Source organism: Mus caroli, chromosome 7 (assembly GCF_900094665.2).
Source record: "Mus caroli chromosome 7, CAROLI_EIJ_v1.1, whole genome shotgun sequence".
Classification (NCBI taxonomy): domain Eukaryota; kingdom Metazoa; phylum Chordata; class Mammalia; order Rodentia; family Muridae; genus Mus; species Mus caroli.
The window spans coordinates 111745564-111763082 of record NC_034576.1 but is presented as its reverse complement, the minus strand read 5'-3'; the positions used below and the strand labels follow the sequence as shown (position 1 = coordinate 111763082).

The 17519-nt window shown below is 47.3% G+C and overlaps 1 protein-coding gene across 1 annotated transcript in view; it reads left to right on the top strand.

Moving 5' to 3' along the window:
• Window positions 1–17519, top strand: part of St5 (suppression of tumorigenicity 5) — a 91364-nt gene that overhangs the window by 65054 nt on the left and 8791 nt on the right. Inside the window, exons 5-13 of the mRNA XM_029479581.1 lie at window positions 6214–6365; window positions 8716–8931; window positions 9862–9958; window positions 10839–10883; window positions 11428–11612; window positions 12221–12330; window positions 12815–12884; window positions 15783–15860; window positions 16382–16522. Coding sequence (XP_029335441.1) covers window positions 6214–6365; window positions 8716–8931; window positions 9862–9958; window positions 10839–10883; window positions 11428–11612; window positions 12221–12330; window positions 12815–12884; window positions 15783–15860; window positions 16382–16522 — 1094 coding nt within the window. The remainder of the gene's footprint in view (window positions 1–6213; window positions 6366–8715; window positions 8932–9861; window positions 9959–10838; window positions 10884–11427; window positions 11613–12220; window positions 12331–12814; window positions 12885–15782; window positions 15861–16381; window positions 16523–17519) is intronic.

Here is a 17519-nt window from a genome sequence, read left to right as displayed (position 1 = left end):
AGAGAACTTTTCAGATTCTTAGGCTGAGAGAACCTTATGAAGCAAGAGTCATCTGCTTCCCCACTTAATCTGTGCCATCTCTTCATAATTTTCTCCTTAATTTTTTTCTCCTTAAAATTTTTAGCTTTATTTTATGTGTCTGAATGTTCTGCCTTTACACACCATGTGCATGCCTGGAGCTTGTGGAAGTCTGAATAGGGCATCAGATTCCCTGCTGACAACTTGAACCCTTGTTCTCTGCAAGAGCAGCAAGAGCTCTTAACCACCGAGCTATTTCACTAACCTGCGTAGTTTCCTCTACCAGTTACTGGGCTGGTGCTTTATGGTATGTGGTAGCCACATTCAGATCCACAGACACACTGCTGTCCTAGGTATGGGCCGTATAGCATGTGCCCATGGAAAATGTACTGCAGTAGTCAGCCTGCGGGAGCATAGGCCTCTGACAACAGGAGACTGGGAGAGAAGCCTTTCTCTAGCTGCTCATGAAATGATAACACTATTTAGAGCTGACACGGAGCTGTGGGGATCAGAGCCAAAGATATAGAATCAAGGTGAACAGTTAAAAAGGATGCTTCAGGGTACACTCTGTTTTGTACAACTTTCATCTCCAGCTAATCTACCAGACACTCGTCCATCCTGCTCTGTGTTTTCTCACCTTCTCATACAGATACAATATCCCAGAGTGGAAGAAAACTTCTACTGAGTAAGAAGACAGCTCTGTTGCTTCATCTTTTTAGCCTTATCCCTATTACAGGGTCTTTTCCACTTGGCAGAAATTGTAATGTTATCATTACTGCTCAGGACTCTGGGACTATCCACTAGGATTGCAATATGATGGCAGAAAGCTGTAGTTTTTCTATTATCCTGGTAGCAAAACTGGAAGGAAGAGTTGTAATCATTAACGTTTTCTTACAAGGCTTAGGAGACCATTCTGTGTTGTCCAAGGATTCCAGGGGTAGATATATTTTTATAGCAACTGAAAAAGCCACCCCACCCCACACACACACACACCAGTTTATGATTCAATACTCTGTTTGGAGGAGAAATTTTTAGTGGCACTATCCTGGCACAGAGCTATTTCCTGGGCCTCCTTAGGAAGGAAAGGGTGTCTTCCTCTCATGTGTTAAGGAGAGTTTTTTCTACTTTGGGATATTATATGAAGAGACAAGAAATATGAGAGCAGCTTGATTGGATGGATGAGGTGAAACTAGGGGTAGTGCTACACATGGTAAGGTCGGGGCTGGGCATCTTCCGGATCACTCACCTAACGTTTGGATTCTTGGGTCCTCGGGAAGAAGGAAGTGGGTAAGACAGTGAGCAGGCGCTGATTTGGGTGCTTGTGGTTTGCAAGTTGGGGTGGAGGTAGCTCTGAGAGTCTGTTAGAACAATGGCTTGGGTGTATTTTTTGCTTTGTGTCTTCCACAGAATCTCAGTCTGAATCTTATGACCTATCCAGAGAGGCTAGAAGAAAAAATACAAGGAGGATAGTTCTGTTAGGTTCTGGTTGGTTTTCCCTCTACTTTCCTCAGAGATTCAAGAATATGAACTCTTGGGCTGGTGAGATGGCTCAACAGTTAAGAGCACTGACTGCTCTTCCAAAGGTCCTGAGTTCAATTCCCAGCAACTTCATGGTGGCTCGCAACCATCTGTAATGGGATCCAATGCCCTCTTCTGGGGTGTCTGAAGACAGCTACAGTGAACTTACATATAATAAATCAATAAATCTTATTAAAAAAATTAACTCTTAATAAAGACTTCCAGAGCTCTCTTGTTGTTCAACTTTGAAGATCATTTTCATTTTCTTGCCTAGGATTGATCAGTGGCTCTGACTTCTAGACCTTACCCAGCCTCTGCCTTATGGGATTAAGACTGTTTCTGGTTCCAACAGGATTACCCAGCTTTGTCAGGTCAACTGGAATAAAATAAGCTCTGTTCTGGGCCTATGATCATGGATCTTATAAGGGAAGCAGAGAGTACCCATGCTGCATCTCCATCTTGGGTACATTCCTTTGGGCTGGTGTTCCTGGACTGTTAGAGATTGTAGCCCATTGTCCCAGAGGCTAATAGCAAACAGGAGCAAGGTACTTTGGAGGATTTACTGGCCTCCTGCACATATAAGGCATGTAGCCTGAAGGGTATAGGGTGGGATACTCCAGAAAGGCTGAGATTTCAACGCCTGCTAATTTGCAATAGTAAGGCTCAAAAAGAAAGTTGTTGCCTTGCTGCCTTCTAAAGCTGTTAATTTTTGCTTGCTGACTTAGAAGATGCTGCTGTTCTGTGGAGGCATCTGAATTGAGCCTGACAATGAAAATGCACCTTAGGAAGCCGCTGGCTGAGGGATTCTGTAGAGTGGCATCTGCCTGACCAAGGAGCCTGGGCTACATTCCTGCTCTGATCCCACTCCTATCAGTTAGCTGAGGCCCAGTGAGAGCTTCCTGGATATAGGAACATCAGTGGGAACAAGTCAGAACAGGTCTTGCCACTAAAGCCTTTTCGGTTTCTATTTCACCCCAGGCTGGGCAACAGCCAGGAACAGAGGGGACCTACAAGCATGGGTGAAGTAGGAACAAGTAGGAACCTAGCAAAGCAACCAAGAACTGTGACGTAGGGACAGGTGCCCAGGGCTGTTGGAAATAAGGGTAACAGCAGTCCCCCAAGGGAAGTAGTCCCCAGCCTGGCCCCTTTCCCTCCTGTATAAAGAAGTGAGAAAGGCAGAGGGCCAGGAGAATTGGAGCCAGAGGATTGCTAGGAAGGGAAGCTAGAGACCAAAGGCTTTAGTTATCTGTACAGCCCAGGAAGCTTGGAATGCTGTGGGTACCTGAGATAGATGCACTCCTTTCTAAACTATTATTCTAGTTATTGAATGAGTGGGGAATAAAGTAGTCAGTTTTCCCGTGTGGCAGCCAAAAGAGCTGTAGGAAGGGGTGGAACTAGGACCTGATGGACTGGGAGCCTTCTAGGAGAGTCAGTGTGCTGAGACTGGGCTCTGAAAAGCGTCATTCAGAAGAGTGCAAAGCAGACATAATTGGTCCTTATCTTGTCAGCAAAGCTGGGAAAGGTTGAGACCTCTGGTTTCCCAAGCCAAGCTTGATGAGATGGGGCTGGACAGAGACAGCCTTGGCTTACCACTCTATCACCCTCTAATGCTGTGCAGACTGTCGTGAGGAAACCATATGGGCAGGGTTGAAAGTGAAAGGTATGCAGTCTGTCTAAATCCCAGTCTCACAAAAGTACCTGGCAAATTGTCACCTGATCTCTCCATTCAGCTCTGGCCTCCCCAGCTTTCACTGTGGGGTGCTCTGAGCACTGTGTCACACTCTTGGTTTATTTCTTGGCAAATTCAGTTTATTGGCTCTAGAACTCACCGGTGATCTTTTTGCTCTTTGCCCATCCATACTTGTAGGCATCTTTCCTACCTGCAGAGATGATTGGAGTCCCCAGGAGCAGACGGGAGTGGACTTGGACTGATCAGAGATCATCTAAGGCTGGGAAGCATGGCAGTTAGTGGGTCTCTTAGGTTAGAGGAGAGAGAAGCTGGCACTAGGGCTGGGCAGGAAGAGTCAGTCCTCAAGGCCGTCCCACAGAGGCAGTTCCAGCATACACAAGTTGGTCTTGCAGCTGCCCTTCCCAAGGCTGTCATCAACATGCAGCTATGCTTTGCTCCTGCTGCTTTTCTGGAATTCTTCTTACACTTTCTACTTACAGCTTTAGATTCTATGACAATTGTCAAAGCTCTGATTCTGGGGAAAGGAAGAAGGAAAAAGAGAAGAGGATGAAGGAAAGAAATTAGACTTAGAACTCACAGCATGGCCCTCAGACATGATTAGGAAGCATGGGATACAGGAGTTAGGGAGCAGTTCCATTCATCTCTTTGCTGTGCCCATCTTCCTTCTGTCCCCCCTCCCTTCCTCTTTTCTTCCATCTTTCCTCCCTATCCGATGGGGCATTTGATAATGCAGAAGCATTTTTGGTTATAACCAAGGGAGAGTAATGTCAGGCTAGTATTGAAAGGCCAGAATTGCGGGAAATGTCCTATAAATGGCCAGGTCAGCTCATCAACCCAAAATGTCACTTCTTCAAGAACCTCTGATGGAAAGGGATTGAGACGGATCTTCTTCTAGGTTGGAGATAATGAGGATTCTGGCCAGTCACTTAGTCCAAGGCAATCTGAATGAGTGTGAAATGAATATAGCAAACACTTCTCTAGTCCCAATCTGGAAAGTCAGATACAGGCCCTATTGTACAGATCAGAAGAATAATTATGTCCTAGCATTCTTCTAGTCTGCATCCCTTCACCTCTCAACCATGTAAGATACTTGTCAGGTAGGAACCAAGAAGTAGAAATCCACCCGCTCCTCCAGAAATATACCTCCCATGAAGTGGGCTGGAAAACTGTGCAGGGGATGCTGGGTTTGAGTCATTTTAATGGCATGGCAGTTCCAGGAAAAGCCGTGCTCCATTGCTGGGGAGCGTGTTGTGTTGGCAATCACTTAATCCAACCCCCCGCTCTTTCCTTGACTCATCCTTGACTCATAAGTTTACAGAGATTTGTGTTGCTCCTGCTGCCGTCTGTATCCTCACTCCCCCACCTCCACAAAGGCATTTCCTAAAGTCATTGTGGTTTCTTATTTAATAAATAGATGCTAGAGTTTAGGAGAACCTCAGCTTCATGAAGAATTGCTAAGCATGCTGGACTTGCATTTTCTACTGTACCCTGTTAAGTGAGTTGCAATCCCAGCAGCCTCCTTTTCCAGTCTGGTAGGAGTGGAGGTAAGATACATGCAGGCATCTGCAAGGGTAGGCATGGGGTTCAGCATTTGCCCAAACTCAGTCCTGTTCACGCTGTAGGAGCAAATCCTTCCCTGGGCATGCTATCTGCCACAGAGGTCCCAGACAGTAGCATCGAGTCTAGGGCAAGACAACAGAGGGAAAGTGAGGATTGTATTGGTAAGGAGTCTCTGGATCTTGTTACCACCATGGTTTCACTGCTGGGATTAAGCTTAGACTGATGAAGCAACATGACTCCTTGGTTTTACTTTGTGTTAGAAAAGCCTCATTAGGGCTGGTGAGATGGCTCAGAGGTTAAGAACACTGACTGCTCTTTCAGAGGTCCTGAGTTCAATTCCCAGCAACCACATGGTGGCTCACAACCATTTATAATGGGATCTGATGCCCTCTTCTGTTGTGTCTGAAGAGAGCAAGTGTACTTACGAGGAAGGAAGGAAGGAAGGAAGGAAGGAAGGAAGGAAGGAAGGAAGGAAGGAAGGAAGGAAGGAAGGGAGGGAGGGAGGGAGGAAGGGAGGAAGGAAAGAAAGAAAAATCTTCATGGGAGAGGGAATGGCATAGGAAGGTGTAACTTAGGAAAGGATGAATCTCAAAAATCTTATAGTCTTGGGCAGGGACTATGTTTGGGGCTTTCCTAAGATTTTCTGGTAGTGTCAATATAGAGCATACTGCCAGAGATTTTAGAAACTGGTCCTGAGATGTAAGAACTCTCTTCCTTTCTTTTGGCTTGGACTTCTTCCAAGCCTTTCACACTCCCATGTCACTGTGGAAAAGTCTCTGCCAAATGGGGAACAGTGAGGATCCTCTCTCTGCTGAGCTTACCCATAGAGGCGGTAGCTGACATGCTCAGAAAGAGGGATGAACAAAGTCTCACTGAGCACTCACTAGGGCTGCTCGGCCCTCTGGTTGCCCAAGACAGTATCTCTTCCTGCAAGACTTGGAGACCTAGGAGTAGGTCAGAGGAGGATCTAGCAAATCTCTGCTCCCTCGACTTCTTTGAGTTCTTTCATACTTACCCCTGAAACTGGACCCAGGAGACCCACAGAGAGCTGAGTAAAGGGGCGCCTATGGGATCTCAGAAAGCCTTTCCAGAAGCCGATCTCGGGGGCTTTACCAGCAGAAGGCTGGAGCTTGTAGTGTCAGCGTTGTCCTCTGCCAGTCTTGTGCAATCCCTAATTTATAAAGCAGTGGCCAGACAGGGCTGAGTTGAGCTGAGCTGAGCTGAACTGGAGGTGGGGAGTGGGGGCCTCAGCTTCTGCTCTTGGAGCCAAGATCTGTTTGTAGCCTCCCCACTGCAGACAGGCAGCTGCGTGACTCATGAGCTGAAGGGCCAGGCTGAAGATATTCTCTGTGCTTCACAGGAATTGTGTGTATATCTCTCACTCTCTCATTCTTTCCTTCTCTTCTCTAACTTTGCCTCCTCTGCAGGAGGGCTTCCCAAGGAGAATCCCTACGAGGATGTGGACTTAAAGAACCGGAGAGCTGGACGAAAGTCCCAGCAACTGTCTGAGAACTCCTTGGACTCTTTGCACAGGATGTGGAGTCCCCAAGACAGGAAGTACAACCACCCACCCATGCAGGTAATGCAGTTCTGGCCTAGGCAGTGTGGGGGCCTGTCCCCAAGCTTTTACTGACGATATTGTCCTGGCTAGCAATTGGCAGAGGTCTTTGCCTCAGGAGAGGGCTGTGCACTCAGGACCTTCTGCGATGTTGAAACTGCCGTGGACAATTGAGATGTGCCTCCAGGGCATCCTGTCTTGCCCTCCCCCCCCCCCCTAACTATTTGTGTTCTAGCAAGAAAACTAAACCAGGAGCTCTTACAAACTCCTATTAGCAGTAAATAAGGGCTTTCTTAGAGACTTGACATTCTGCAGCTCTGCCCCAAATTATCTTAGTTGTGGAATTTGAGGGTTAATGGCAGGACTTGGGAGAGCCAGCTAGTGAGGGCCTGTGCCCTCAAGGTGCTATCAAGCTTTTCTTAGTCTCTGTTCTCACTAGCACTTAGCAGAGGGGTTGCCTCAGGAAAGAGTTGTGTACCTAGAGACTTCTACCATGTTGAAAACCCTATAGGCAGGCAGGTAGGATATCCTCAGGGATGCTTGCCTTCCTGGCAATGTGTGGGATCCACTGTCATGTAGGCTCTGTACTGAAAAGCATCAGTGTTTATAGGGTGGGTATATAGATTAGGGCTGAGAGAAAGGCAGCCCAGGACATTGTAGTGAGGGAGCTAGTTGAGTATGAGGCCTATGTTGCTGAGCCCTGGTGGCCAGAGTCCAGAGCCTTGTTCTTTCCCTGGAAGAAGTGAGCATGACCAGCCTTCCAGAGTCACATAGCAGAGCAGACTGGCAGGAGAGATTAAGGAGTATTTAGAATGGGGAGATAGCACAGTATGTAAAATGCTACTGTACAATGTGAACTCCTGAGCACAGATTCCCCAGAACCCAAGTAAAGCCAAATGCATTAGCAATGGTCTGTAATCCCAATGTTCCTATAGCAAGACAAAGTGGAGAATCTGAAGAAGTTAGTGGGTCACCTAGCCTGATAGATACATAAGCAAACAATGTGGAACAAACAAATTGGAAGGTGAAGATCAACACCTAAAGCTGTACTCAGCCCTGCGTCTGTATAACCACAAACACACACACATACACACTCAAAACAAAATAAAAATGGGCTGGAGAGCAGTTATGAGCCCTTAATAATCTTTCAGAGGACCCACATTTAGTTCTCAGCACACACAACGCAGTTCACAACTATCTGTAACTCCAGTTTGGGGGAATTTGATGCCCTCTTCTGACCTCCACAGATAGACACATGTGGTGTATACATGTACATGCAGGCAAAAGACTCAATGTACATAAAATATACTTTTTTTAAAAGAACAGTAAAGAAGTGTTTGAGGAATGGAGTGAAGGAAGGGAGAGGAGAAAGCCAAAAGGCCCAAAGAAACTTTAGACAAGCTCATTCTGGTTTTATCCAGAGTCCCAGGATGTAGGAAAGCCAGGAGAGTAGAGAAGCAAGCTGTTCTGACTGCCCCATGTAACTCTTTAACTGGACAAATGCAAGGACCTGGATGTTATAATGTTGGACAGAAAAACACATAATTTTTTCTGGCTTTGAAGTCATGTGGTGGCTTTGATGATGCATCTGTCCTTCTGATGTGCCCTTTTCAGATGGGCATCCATTGACTCTGTGTTGCTAGATTAATTAGCTTGGAAAGGATATTGGCAGTGGAAAGAAAAGGACTTGCTGAAAATTGAGACGAGGCAGAGTGAGACAAAAACCTGAGGGCTCCCAGGAGATGCCTGCTTTCCCAGCAGTTCCACTATCAATTAGCCAACTAGGTGTTCTCTACTGAAGAACATCAGCTGTTCATTAAGGATATACAGGGCCAGAGAACGAGGCAGCCAGAATGGCATGGTGAGAGGGAGCCACGTGAATGCGAGGTCTGTCTTACTCAACTGTGGTGGCCACAGCCCAATACCCCTATTCTCTGGAGGAAGTAAGCATGACCAGGCTGTCAGGCTCACACAGCAGAGCAGGTTAGCAGGTAGGCTCTGGCCTCTCGCACAAAAGGCTTCAGAACTGAGGAGGTAGAAGGAGTGGTTCCCTCATCCACAGTCACTAACCCTCTGTCAAAGTTCAGACAGTGCCTGGAGATTTCTGCTCTGTCTCCTCTTTCAGCTCAATAGAGGATCTTTTTTCTTTATTCTTTTCTGGCAGAAGAAGTAAAACTTTCTTTGAGGAAGCAAGCATTTAATCTAGTGCTTACCTGGCCACTGAACAGCTAAGGTCTTTAAGGAGGAAACTCTAGGTTATTGAATTCTAACAGGGAACTCTGGTGAGAGCTGAGGACGCACAGATAGCAGAAGACAGATACTGATAAAACACTTGTGGTGAACTCCCCTCATATCCTGTCCCCCATGCCAGCTGTCCCTGAAGCCCAGCAGCCAGTCCCTGCGCAGTGGGAACTGGTCAGAAAGGAAGAGCCATCGTTTGCCACGATTACCCAAGAGGCATAGCCATGATGACATGATGCTGTTGGCTCAGCTGAGCCTGCCATCTTCACCCTCCAGCCTCAATGAGGACAGCCTCAGCACCACAAGTGAGCTGCTGTCCAGCCGCAGGTCCCGCCGCATTCCCAAGGTATCCTTCCCGCATTGAGCCCAGGGCATTAGGCAGATGGGTGGGTAGGCAAACAGCTATGCTCTGGCCTGCCTGCCTTCCTTCCTTCCTTCCTTCCTTCCTTCCTTCCTTCCTTCCTTCCTTCCTTCCTCCCTCCTCTAATCTGGGCTGCTTTTTTAGTTCCCCTTGAATAGATTGAGGACCTCCTTTCCCCGGTCCCTTCTTTACCAATAAGATTGCACTAGCCCTTCCCAGTACTGAGGGTTAGAGGGAAAAGACTAGCTGAGCTGAGACTCTCTTACCCAGTATGACAGGTGAATTTGGGTTCTTGTGCACAGAAACATCTTTGGCCTTTCAGAGACCTAAAGATTCAGACCATCTCTTCCTATGTCTCAAAATCAAAGAGCTTTCAGCAATGACTTGCACATGTGTCCATGTGCCCGCTCCTCAGCCCTGCACATGCTGCGCTACAGGACTTAGCTAAATGGTATTTTTAGCTTGCAAACAATGCTTGGGCATAGTGAGAATTTAGCTTCTTCCTGTCAGGCCCCAGGTTATGGCCCAGAGAGGAAAGGCTAGAATCCTTGTTCCTGTTTTTATATCTGAGAAACTCTTTGTCTCCGTTGGTTCAATGACTCTTGGGACCCAGGAGCTCCCATCCTGTCTAGTTTGATCACAGTTCCTTCCTTTGGGGAGCTAAGTTTAGTGTCCTTGTCTTGGGGCAGGAACCTATTCCTGGGGCACAGGGTAGATGGAGAGCTACCAAGGGTGGCTGGTAAGCCTCCACTGTGGTCGTTTTAATCGGAAGACCAGTGCTAGACCCAGCTGGACCAGTGCACAGAGCTCTTGCATACCTATAAGGGAAAGGATGGGTTCCTAATTTATCTTCATAGAATTAGGGACAGCTGGTGATAGAATAACCTCACCTTCTCTGCTTTTTTTTTAAACTAGCTTGTCCAAAGAATTAACTCTATCTATAATGCCAAGAGAGGAAAGAAGAGGTTGAAAAAGCTGTCTATGTCCAGCCTTGAGACAGCATCATTGAGAGGTAGGTATTGGTGTCTAAGTTGTGTCACCTTTGCAGGTCCATGAATATCAGGGATGGGGAGAGATTGACTTCAATTTATCTCACCTGAGGTAGTAATGGGATCCTTCTGCTTTGTAGGAAGGTAGCACCCTTCCACAAAATGGCCACATAAGTGGGAGGGTCTAAGAGGATATTAGCTCTGTGATGTTTTCCTTCAGACTTTGGGCTATGAGGCCCTGAGTTAGGACATGTGGGAATCTGCTTTGGGCAAAAGGAAAGGCCAGAATTACTGAGCATTCTGGTCTGTTTTCCACTTCAAATCTTGGACTGAGGCAGGTCCTTTGTATTCCAGGCATCTAGGCCTCTCTGTGGCTCAGCCTTCAATTTAGGCCCTCAGCTTCACCCACCCAGTAGGTGTTTGCCTATAAGTTAGCACTGGAGGCCTAATCTCTGAGGTATCCTTGTTCTGAGCCATTTGCCTCCTGCCCTTAGGTGCCTATCATTGGCCCATAGTGGCCCAGAGTAGCTCAGACTAGGTTTAGGTCTATTCGTCATTCGTAATGTTGGAAAGCTCACAGGTCAGCAAGATAGCTTAGCAGATAAATGCACTTGCTGACAAGCCTGGCCACCTAAGTTTGAGCCACAAAACCTATGTGTTAGAAGGAGAGAATCAACTCCTACAAACTGCCTTCTGATCTCCATATACACGTGGCTGCACGCGTAAGCCCATATTCATTACATTCATTTGCGCTCTCTCTCTCTCTCTCTCTCTCTCTCGCTCACACACACACACACACACACACACGATAAATATAAAAAAAACTATTTTTTACAATTTGGGAAATAGACTCCAAAAATATTTGCTATAGGCCAATGTGTCTGCCTGTTGTTACTTTTCCAGATGAGAACAGTGAAAGCGAGAGTGACTCTGATGACAGGTTCAAAGGTAAGGTGACATTCCTCCCCATCCCCAGGGAATCAGCTTGCTCTTCCATATGCATGGGCCAGGGTCCCAGAATGGCCCTAAGGTGTGGGGAAATGTCAACAGGAACACCAGCTAGCAGACCACCAGAGCAGGAGGCTATTGAGAAATTCCTTCTTTGAGTTCAGCCCTTCAGTGTTGAGTCCAAAAATTGGTTTCCCTGTGCCAACTTTAAAGCTATTAACTGTCCATCCTTCCAGAGCCATTGCTCCTGGACACTGGCTACTAGATGTGCTTTATAAATATTGTAAATCTGGAGGCCCAGTGGTGAGTTCAGATTATAATCAACTCTTTTGGCTGCAAGAGTTATGCCATAAACTGAGAAAATTGTCCTCTGGCTCCCTTAAGGCCACCTGTGTCTCCTGTGTCTAGAGAGGAGACTAAAAAGTCAGGTAAGACTTATGTACATAGATGTTATGCAGAGGTGGAGCTGAGTCAGGTGATGGGGCCGATGGGAGGTCTTTGAGTAGCCAGTCTGGTTGCCTCCTAATGTGAGACCTGCCCCCAGCCCACACCCAGCGCTTGGTCCACATCCAGTCGATGCTGAAGCGAGCACCCAGCTATCGGACGCTAGAGCTGGAGCTGCTCGAGTGGCAGGAGCGGGAGCTTTTTGAGTACTTTGTGGTTGTGTCCCTCAAGAAGAAGCCATCTCGGAACACCTACCTCCCTGAAGTCTCCTATCAGTTTCCCAAGGTGAGTGTGCCATCCCCAGATGCGCCTCTGCCACGCCCTAGGTCGTGTGCTCCTCGACACTTTATTAGTAGATGATTCACCCATTCAGGTTTATAGTTCAGTATCCTTCAGTGTGTTTTCAGAGTCACACAGTCACCACTATACTTCATTTTAAAGCATCATCTCACCTAAAGAAATCCCCCTACTCACTAGCAGGCAGTCCCTGCCCACGACCTTGTGTCTTAGCACCCCTCAGCTCAGCAGCCAATCTGGCTTCCACAGGTAGCTCTGACCTTGCTTGTCTATATTGTTCTCTCTCCTGCTGTTTTCCTAACTGCTGGCTTCCTCACATTTTGAGGAACAGAAGTGAGCCTGTCTGAGGTCTCCTCAGAAGCCTGGTGCGGCTTCCCACTCTCTTTCTCTTCACCCTGCTTGTCTCATGTGAGGCACCTTTGAAGTGCTGGTTACTCCATCTGCCTGACCAGAATGCAGGGTCAGGGGTAGATCTTGTCCATTTTGTGTCATCCGCAGCCCCAGCACAGGAGGAGATGCCTTTCAGTCCCTCTACCCCTACTGCCCCAGGCTCCTTGTCATCTCAGTTACCTATCCTCATATCCTCTTCCTGGCAGCTGGACCGTCCCACCAAGCAGATGCGGGAGGCAGAAGAAAGGCTCAAAGCTATCCCCCAGTTTTGCTTTCCAGATGCCAAGGACTGGCTCCCTGTGTCAGAATACAGCAGGTAAGACCTGACTCGGTCTAGCTATAGGAGGGAAGAGGGTGCAGACTGAGTCTCCATAGTGGTACAGCTAAGTGGAGCATGCCCTAGTCTCTGCCTTTCTTTCCTTTTTTTTTTTTTTCCATTTCTTTCACACTACTTTTTTTTAAGTTAGATTGTTTTATTGTTTTTTGTTGTTGTTGTTTTAAGATTTATTTATTTATTTATTTATTTCATGTATGTGAGTACACTGTCACTGTTTCAGACACACCAGAAGAGGGCATTGGATCCCATTACACATGGTTATGAGTCACCATGTGGTTGCTGGGAATTGAACTCAGGACATGTGGAAGAGCAGTCAGTGTCTCTTAACTGCTGAGGCATCTCTCCAGCCCTCCCCCTACTTTCTTAAAGTAACCTGAAGTGACAATCCCTATTTTAGGAGGCACATCCTGAGTCTTCTTCATAACTTCTTTGATACCAGACCTCTCCCTCTTTCCTGTTTCAGTGAAACCTTTTCTTTCATGCTGACTGGGGAAGATGGTAGCAGGCGCTTTGGCTATTGTAGGCGCTTACTGGTGAGTAAGACTATTCAGCTCTCAGAGGTTGGTGGGGAGGGGAGGGCCAGGACATTTGTATATCTCTCTAGATCCTTCTGCAGCATTAGCCTGTGTGAAAGCCTGTGATCTTTTAAACCTGTCCCTAGTACATGTACTTGCACAGTTGAGGGACTCTGGGATAGCAGGGTTCAGAGTCGCCTATCAGATCAGACCCTGGGATCTAAGATTATATGCAATGATGGAAAGGACAGATCACCTTCTGCTTGGTTGTAAATCATTTTAGCTTTCTTGACTTTTCTCTGTATTCGTCTTCCTTGGATTGGCATCTTAGATTGCTGACCTTTAGATATGATCATGTCACCCCACAGTTTATATTTATTCACTCCACGCCTGGCCATGATGTTGGGAGAAGCTCTATCTATGCTCTGGTAGGGCTGTAGTCTGAGCAGGGACTGAGAGGCACACCTCCTCTGGGGTTCTTGGAGAAAAATTTTGAACTTAGGGGAAAGATGTTGCTTTTGAAAATAAAAACTTTTTTCTCCCCAAAGAGCAATCTCTGTTTCTATCATTCTGGGGAAGGAGGTTTCTGTAGATCTACAAAGAACTAGTGGGAGAACAGAGCCCAGGGCCTGTCTTCCCTTTTATTCTCCTCAAAGGTCAGTCATTGGGTTGTTGACAATGTTCTTTGGTTTCCAGGTATTAGTAGGAGAAGGCTGTGTCAGCTACCAGTCTAGAGAGAGATCCTAGACAGGAGCCTAAGAGTCCTAAAAGAAGGGTTTGGGGGCATCCATCCAACCATTCATCCACAAGCATTCATTTTACACCTGTTGTAGGTCAGGCCATATCCTAAAAGTATATACACAAAAGTCCAGCACGTGTCCTACCCTCGGTGTACAGTAGCCAGTCTAGTAGAGGACGTCAACTTTTAGTATTGAATGGAAGGGCTGTGGAAGTAAAATTTTGCTTAGAATTTGTCATGTTCCAGGAGAGATGCTTCACTGGATTTATGTCTCTTATTTTTAAACATCTTTATGATAGCCTGTGGAGCACTATTATCTCTGACCTGTAAATTAAGAAATTAAAACTCCAAGATGGAATGACTTGCCCAAGGTCACACAACTGTGAGGTGCGAGCCAGAACTGACTTCCAAATCCTTTATCACCAGTCTGGCATTCTTGAATCCCTACCCCAACCCCCAGAGGATGATCTAGGGAGAAAATGATATTTGGATATTGAATGCCGTGTGTGCTGAGGGACAGGGAAGGGGTCCAGATGCCAGGCTGGGAGCCAGGCAAAGACCAGCATGTGCCTGGATCCCCAGGGCATTGGAGAACATCGTAAAGGCTGCCTTTGACAGCACAGGGATGGAACAGAGCTGTGCTCTTTTGCAGTGGGCCTGCTGCCCCTAGGGAAGAGCATGTTTGTCCTGGCGCACTCAGAGAGGGCCTGGGCTGGGTCCCTGCCAAGGGGGCTGGCACTGGCTCGGCATTCCTGCAGATTGGACACAATGATTCTAACCCAAATCCCACATACTTGATTTAATCACTTGGGGCTTTAGGGGAGGTGGGGAGTGGGGAAGGGAAAGAGAGAGGAGTAAGTTTCAAGCCTAATATGGACAAAACAGATTCTGCCTTCTCTTTAGATCTGTGACTGTGGCCAGCAGGTTTGGAGACTGAAATAGCCCCATCTGTATTTGCTTAGCAGCCTGCATGAGGGGCCAGCACCTGCTGTTTTGCTCCCTCCCCACTAGGCCTTGCCAGGCACTCCAGGCCTCTGAACCCAGAGGCAGCCGTGGGGTCCTGCCAGCTCCTTGCTGGAGAATGAACTCACTCAAGTCTAGCAGGGTCGCACCCGCCTGCCTGGGGTGCTCACAGTGTTTCTCTTTCTTCAGCTACGAACCTTTTAAACCCCTTCCCTTTTTTGTTCTCTTTCACTTCATAGCATACCTCTACCCTGTGTCTCTGTGTTCCTTTCCCTCCTTCCTATCAGAAAACAGCATGCTTTGGAGGTAAGACAGCAAGATGAAAGGCTGCACAGACTCCTGGCTACAGCCTTCTACTTATGCAAGCTTAGGCAATGGCTTAATCTTCATGAACTCAGCTGTCTTCTCTATAAAACTGGGTGATAATGCCGCTCTCATATTCTGTATATAGTACCAGGGCTAGGACTCTGTTTTAGGAAACATTTCATAAAAAGTCATTCCCTTCTCTTGTTTTGCTTTTGCCTTCCTTGGGCTTGGATCAAAGGGAGAAAAGAGGTATTTTGCAGTTTTCCTCATGATGATGGGGAGGGAGGAGATAAGGCCACATGTCCTGTTCCTAAAAGTGTCCACAGTCCCTTCTTAGGGGCTGGAGAGATGGCTCAGTGGTTAAGAGCCCTGGTTGCTCTTGCAGAGGACTCTGATTAGATTCTCAGTACCTACATGGTGGTTTACAAATGTCTGAAACCCCAGTTCCAGGGGATCCAGTGCCCTCCTTTGGCTCCATGGGCACAGGGCATACCTGTGATACACATACAAACATGCAGCAAACATTTATACATAAAATAAAATGAATTAATCAAAAAAGATTACATTTAAAAAAGAAGTCATGAGTCCTTCTTGACAGCACATCCTTTTGGGTAGCATCCTTAGGGGTGTAAATTCACAAATCACCCTGTAATCTCTGTGATGCTGCTGTGTCCTCTGCCAGCCACTGTCTGTGTTTTCCTGGGATAAAGGATAGAGCCGACCTGGAACTTGGCAGGAGATTGAGTGTGCCCTCTGGGGATAGTGGCCTTTCTTTGGGAATCTGGTTGAGTTTAGATGTTTGGAGTCATCCTTACTAGAAGGACTATACTTAATGATCGGGTCCAGAGAAAATGAGACAGTTGTGGTATTCACACAGACCTTGTCTCTCCTTCTCTCCTCCTCTCCAGCCAAGTGGGAAAGGGCCTCGGTTGCCAGAGGTGTACTGTGTCATCAGCCGCCTAGGCTGCTTCGGTTTGTTTTCCAAGGTAAGAGATGCTGACTTTCTCCCCATCCCCGTGACAGTGCTCATAGAAGTCTGCAGATAGCCTAGATAAGAAAAATGCCTATGTGAGAGAAAGGATGTACAGAGCAAGTACAGGTGGGCTCTCAGAATCCTGTGTTCCCAAGCCTGGCTTACTACCTAGCTGCCTGGCATTTCCCCAACTCCTGGGTTGATGCTGACTGCTCTGTGGTAGCCCAGCCTGGTCCATGGACAGAGCTGGAGTCCTTGGAGAAGCCAGGAGTGCTCAGGAAGGTGTTTCATGGTGCTATTTCTTTTGCCCCGCTGTTTCCTTCTTGGGGACTAAAGCAGGCCACCAAGGGAACTGAATGGTCACTGAGGGCCAAGAGAAACAGGAAGGGTACAAGATCCTGGCAGGACAGCTTTTGTGTCTCCAGGCTTCTGGTCCAGCTTGGTCAGAGACCGGGTTGCCCTCTTCTCTGTCAGAGAGGTGGAGAAAGCAGCTCCCGACACTCTTTCTCTTTGGGCTGCTGGTGGTGGGCACAGGTCCTAGATGAGGTGGAGCGCCGGCGTGGGATCTCAGCTGCACTGGTCTACCCCTTCATGAGAAGTCTCATGGAATCGCCCTTTCCAGCCCCAGGGAAAACCATCAAAGTGAAGACATTCCTTCCCGGCGCTGGCAATGAGGTAGGCAATTGCTGCAGCTATCTTTTCTGGCCTTGGGCTGGGTCTAGAGAAGAGCCTGGCCAGCCTGAGTGCAGTCTCTGAGGGTGTAGAACACAGCCCTTCCTCACTCACTGTGTCTGTACTCCTAGTCAGTAAGAACAAAAATGTGAACCCAGGAGTAAGTGTTGCCCAGTTATCTCTGCTAGGGACTTCAGTTGACTCGTACCCTGGATTAATATTGATTAATAATAATAATAATGGGCATTCACAACTGGCGATTATACCAAACTTTGGATGTAGTCATGAGGATAAAGAGCGACACAGCTCTGTCCTCCAGGACATTTTTTTCTAGAAGGGGACCTGCTGTTGAATAGTTATATTTATAAATAGCCAATTCCTAAGTGTCTATAAAAAGAAAGAACGGATCCTATGAGAATGTAGAACAGGGAATCTGTTTTAGTTTAGGGGGCCAGAGAAGACCTTCCCCCAAGAAAGTGCCATTTTTCCAGGGGCTTAAGCAATGCACAGGAGATCGAGCTGGAGGAAGATGATTGCAAGGGAGGGAACAGCAGGTGCAGGGCAGGAGCCAGAGCGGAGCAGGTGCCACTCAAGCACTTGAAACGGGGTGCAGAGGCCCAGAGGGCGTGAGGAGACGTAGGTGGGCAGGCAGGGGCCCAAGCCCGTTGTTTGTGCCTGCACACACTGAATCTGGGGGTTTATCCAAAAGACGATTAAGATTCACTCTGATGTGTCTGCCTGCTGTGCAGAGAATGGGCAGGAGTGAAAACAGCGAGGCAGCTAGACTACAATTGCAGTAACACAGGCAGGAGGTAAGTCTGGGCTAGAGTATGGTAGGGAAAATGAAGAGAAAGACTGATTTTGAAGCAGTAACACTTGGAGTTTTCCTGGAAGTAGAAAGCATGACAGTGGTTCTTTTTTTTTTTTTTTTTTTTTTTGGTTTTTCGAGACAGGGTTTCTCTGTGTAGCCCTGGCTGTCCTGGAACTCACTTTGTAGACC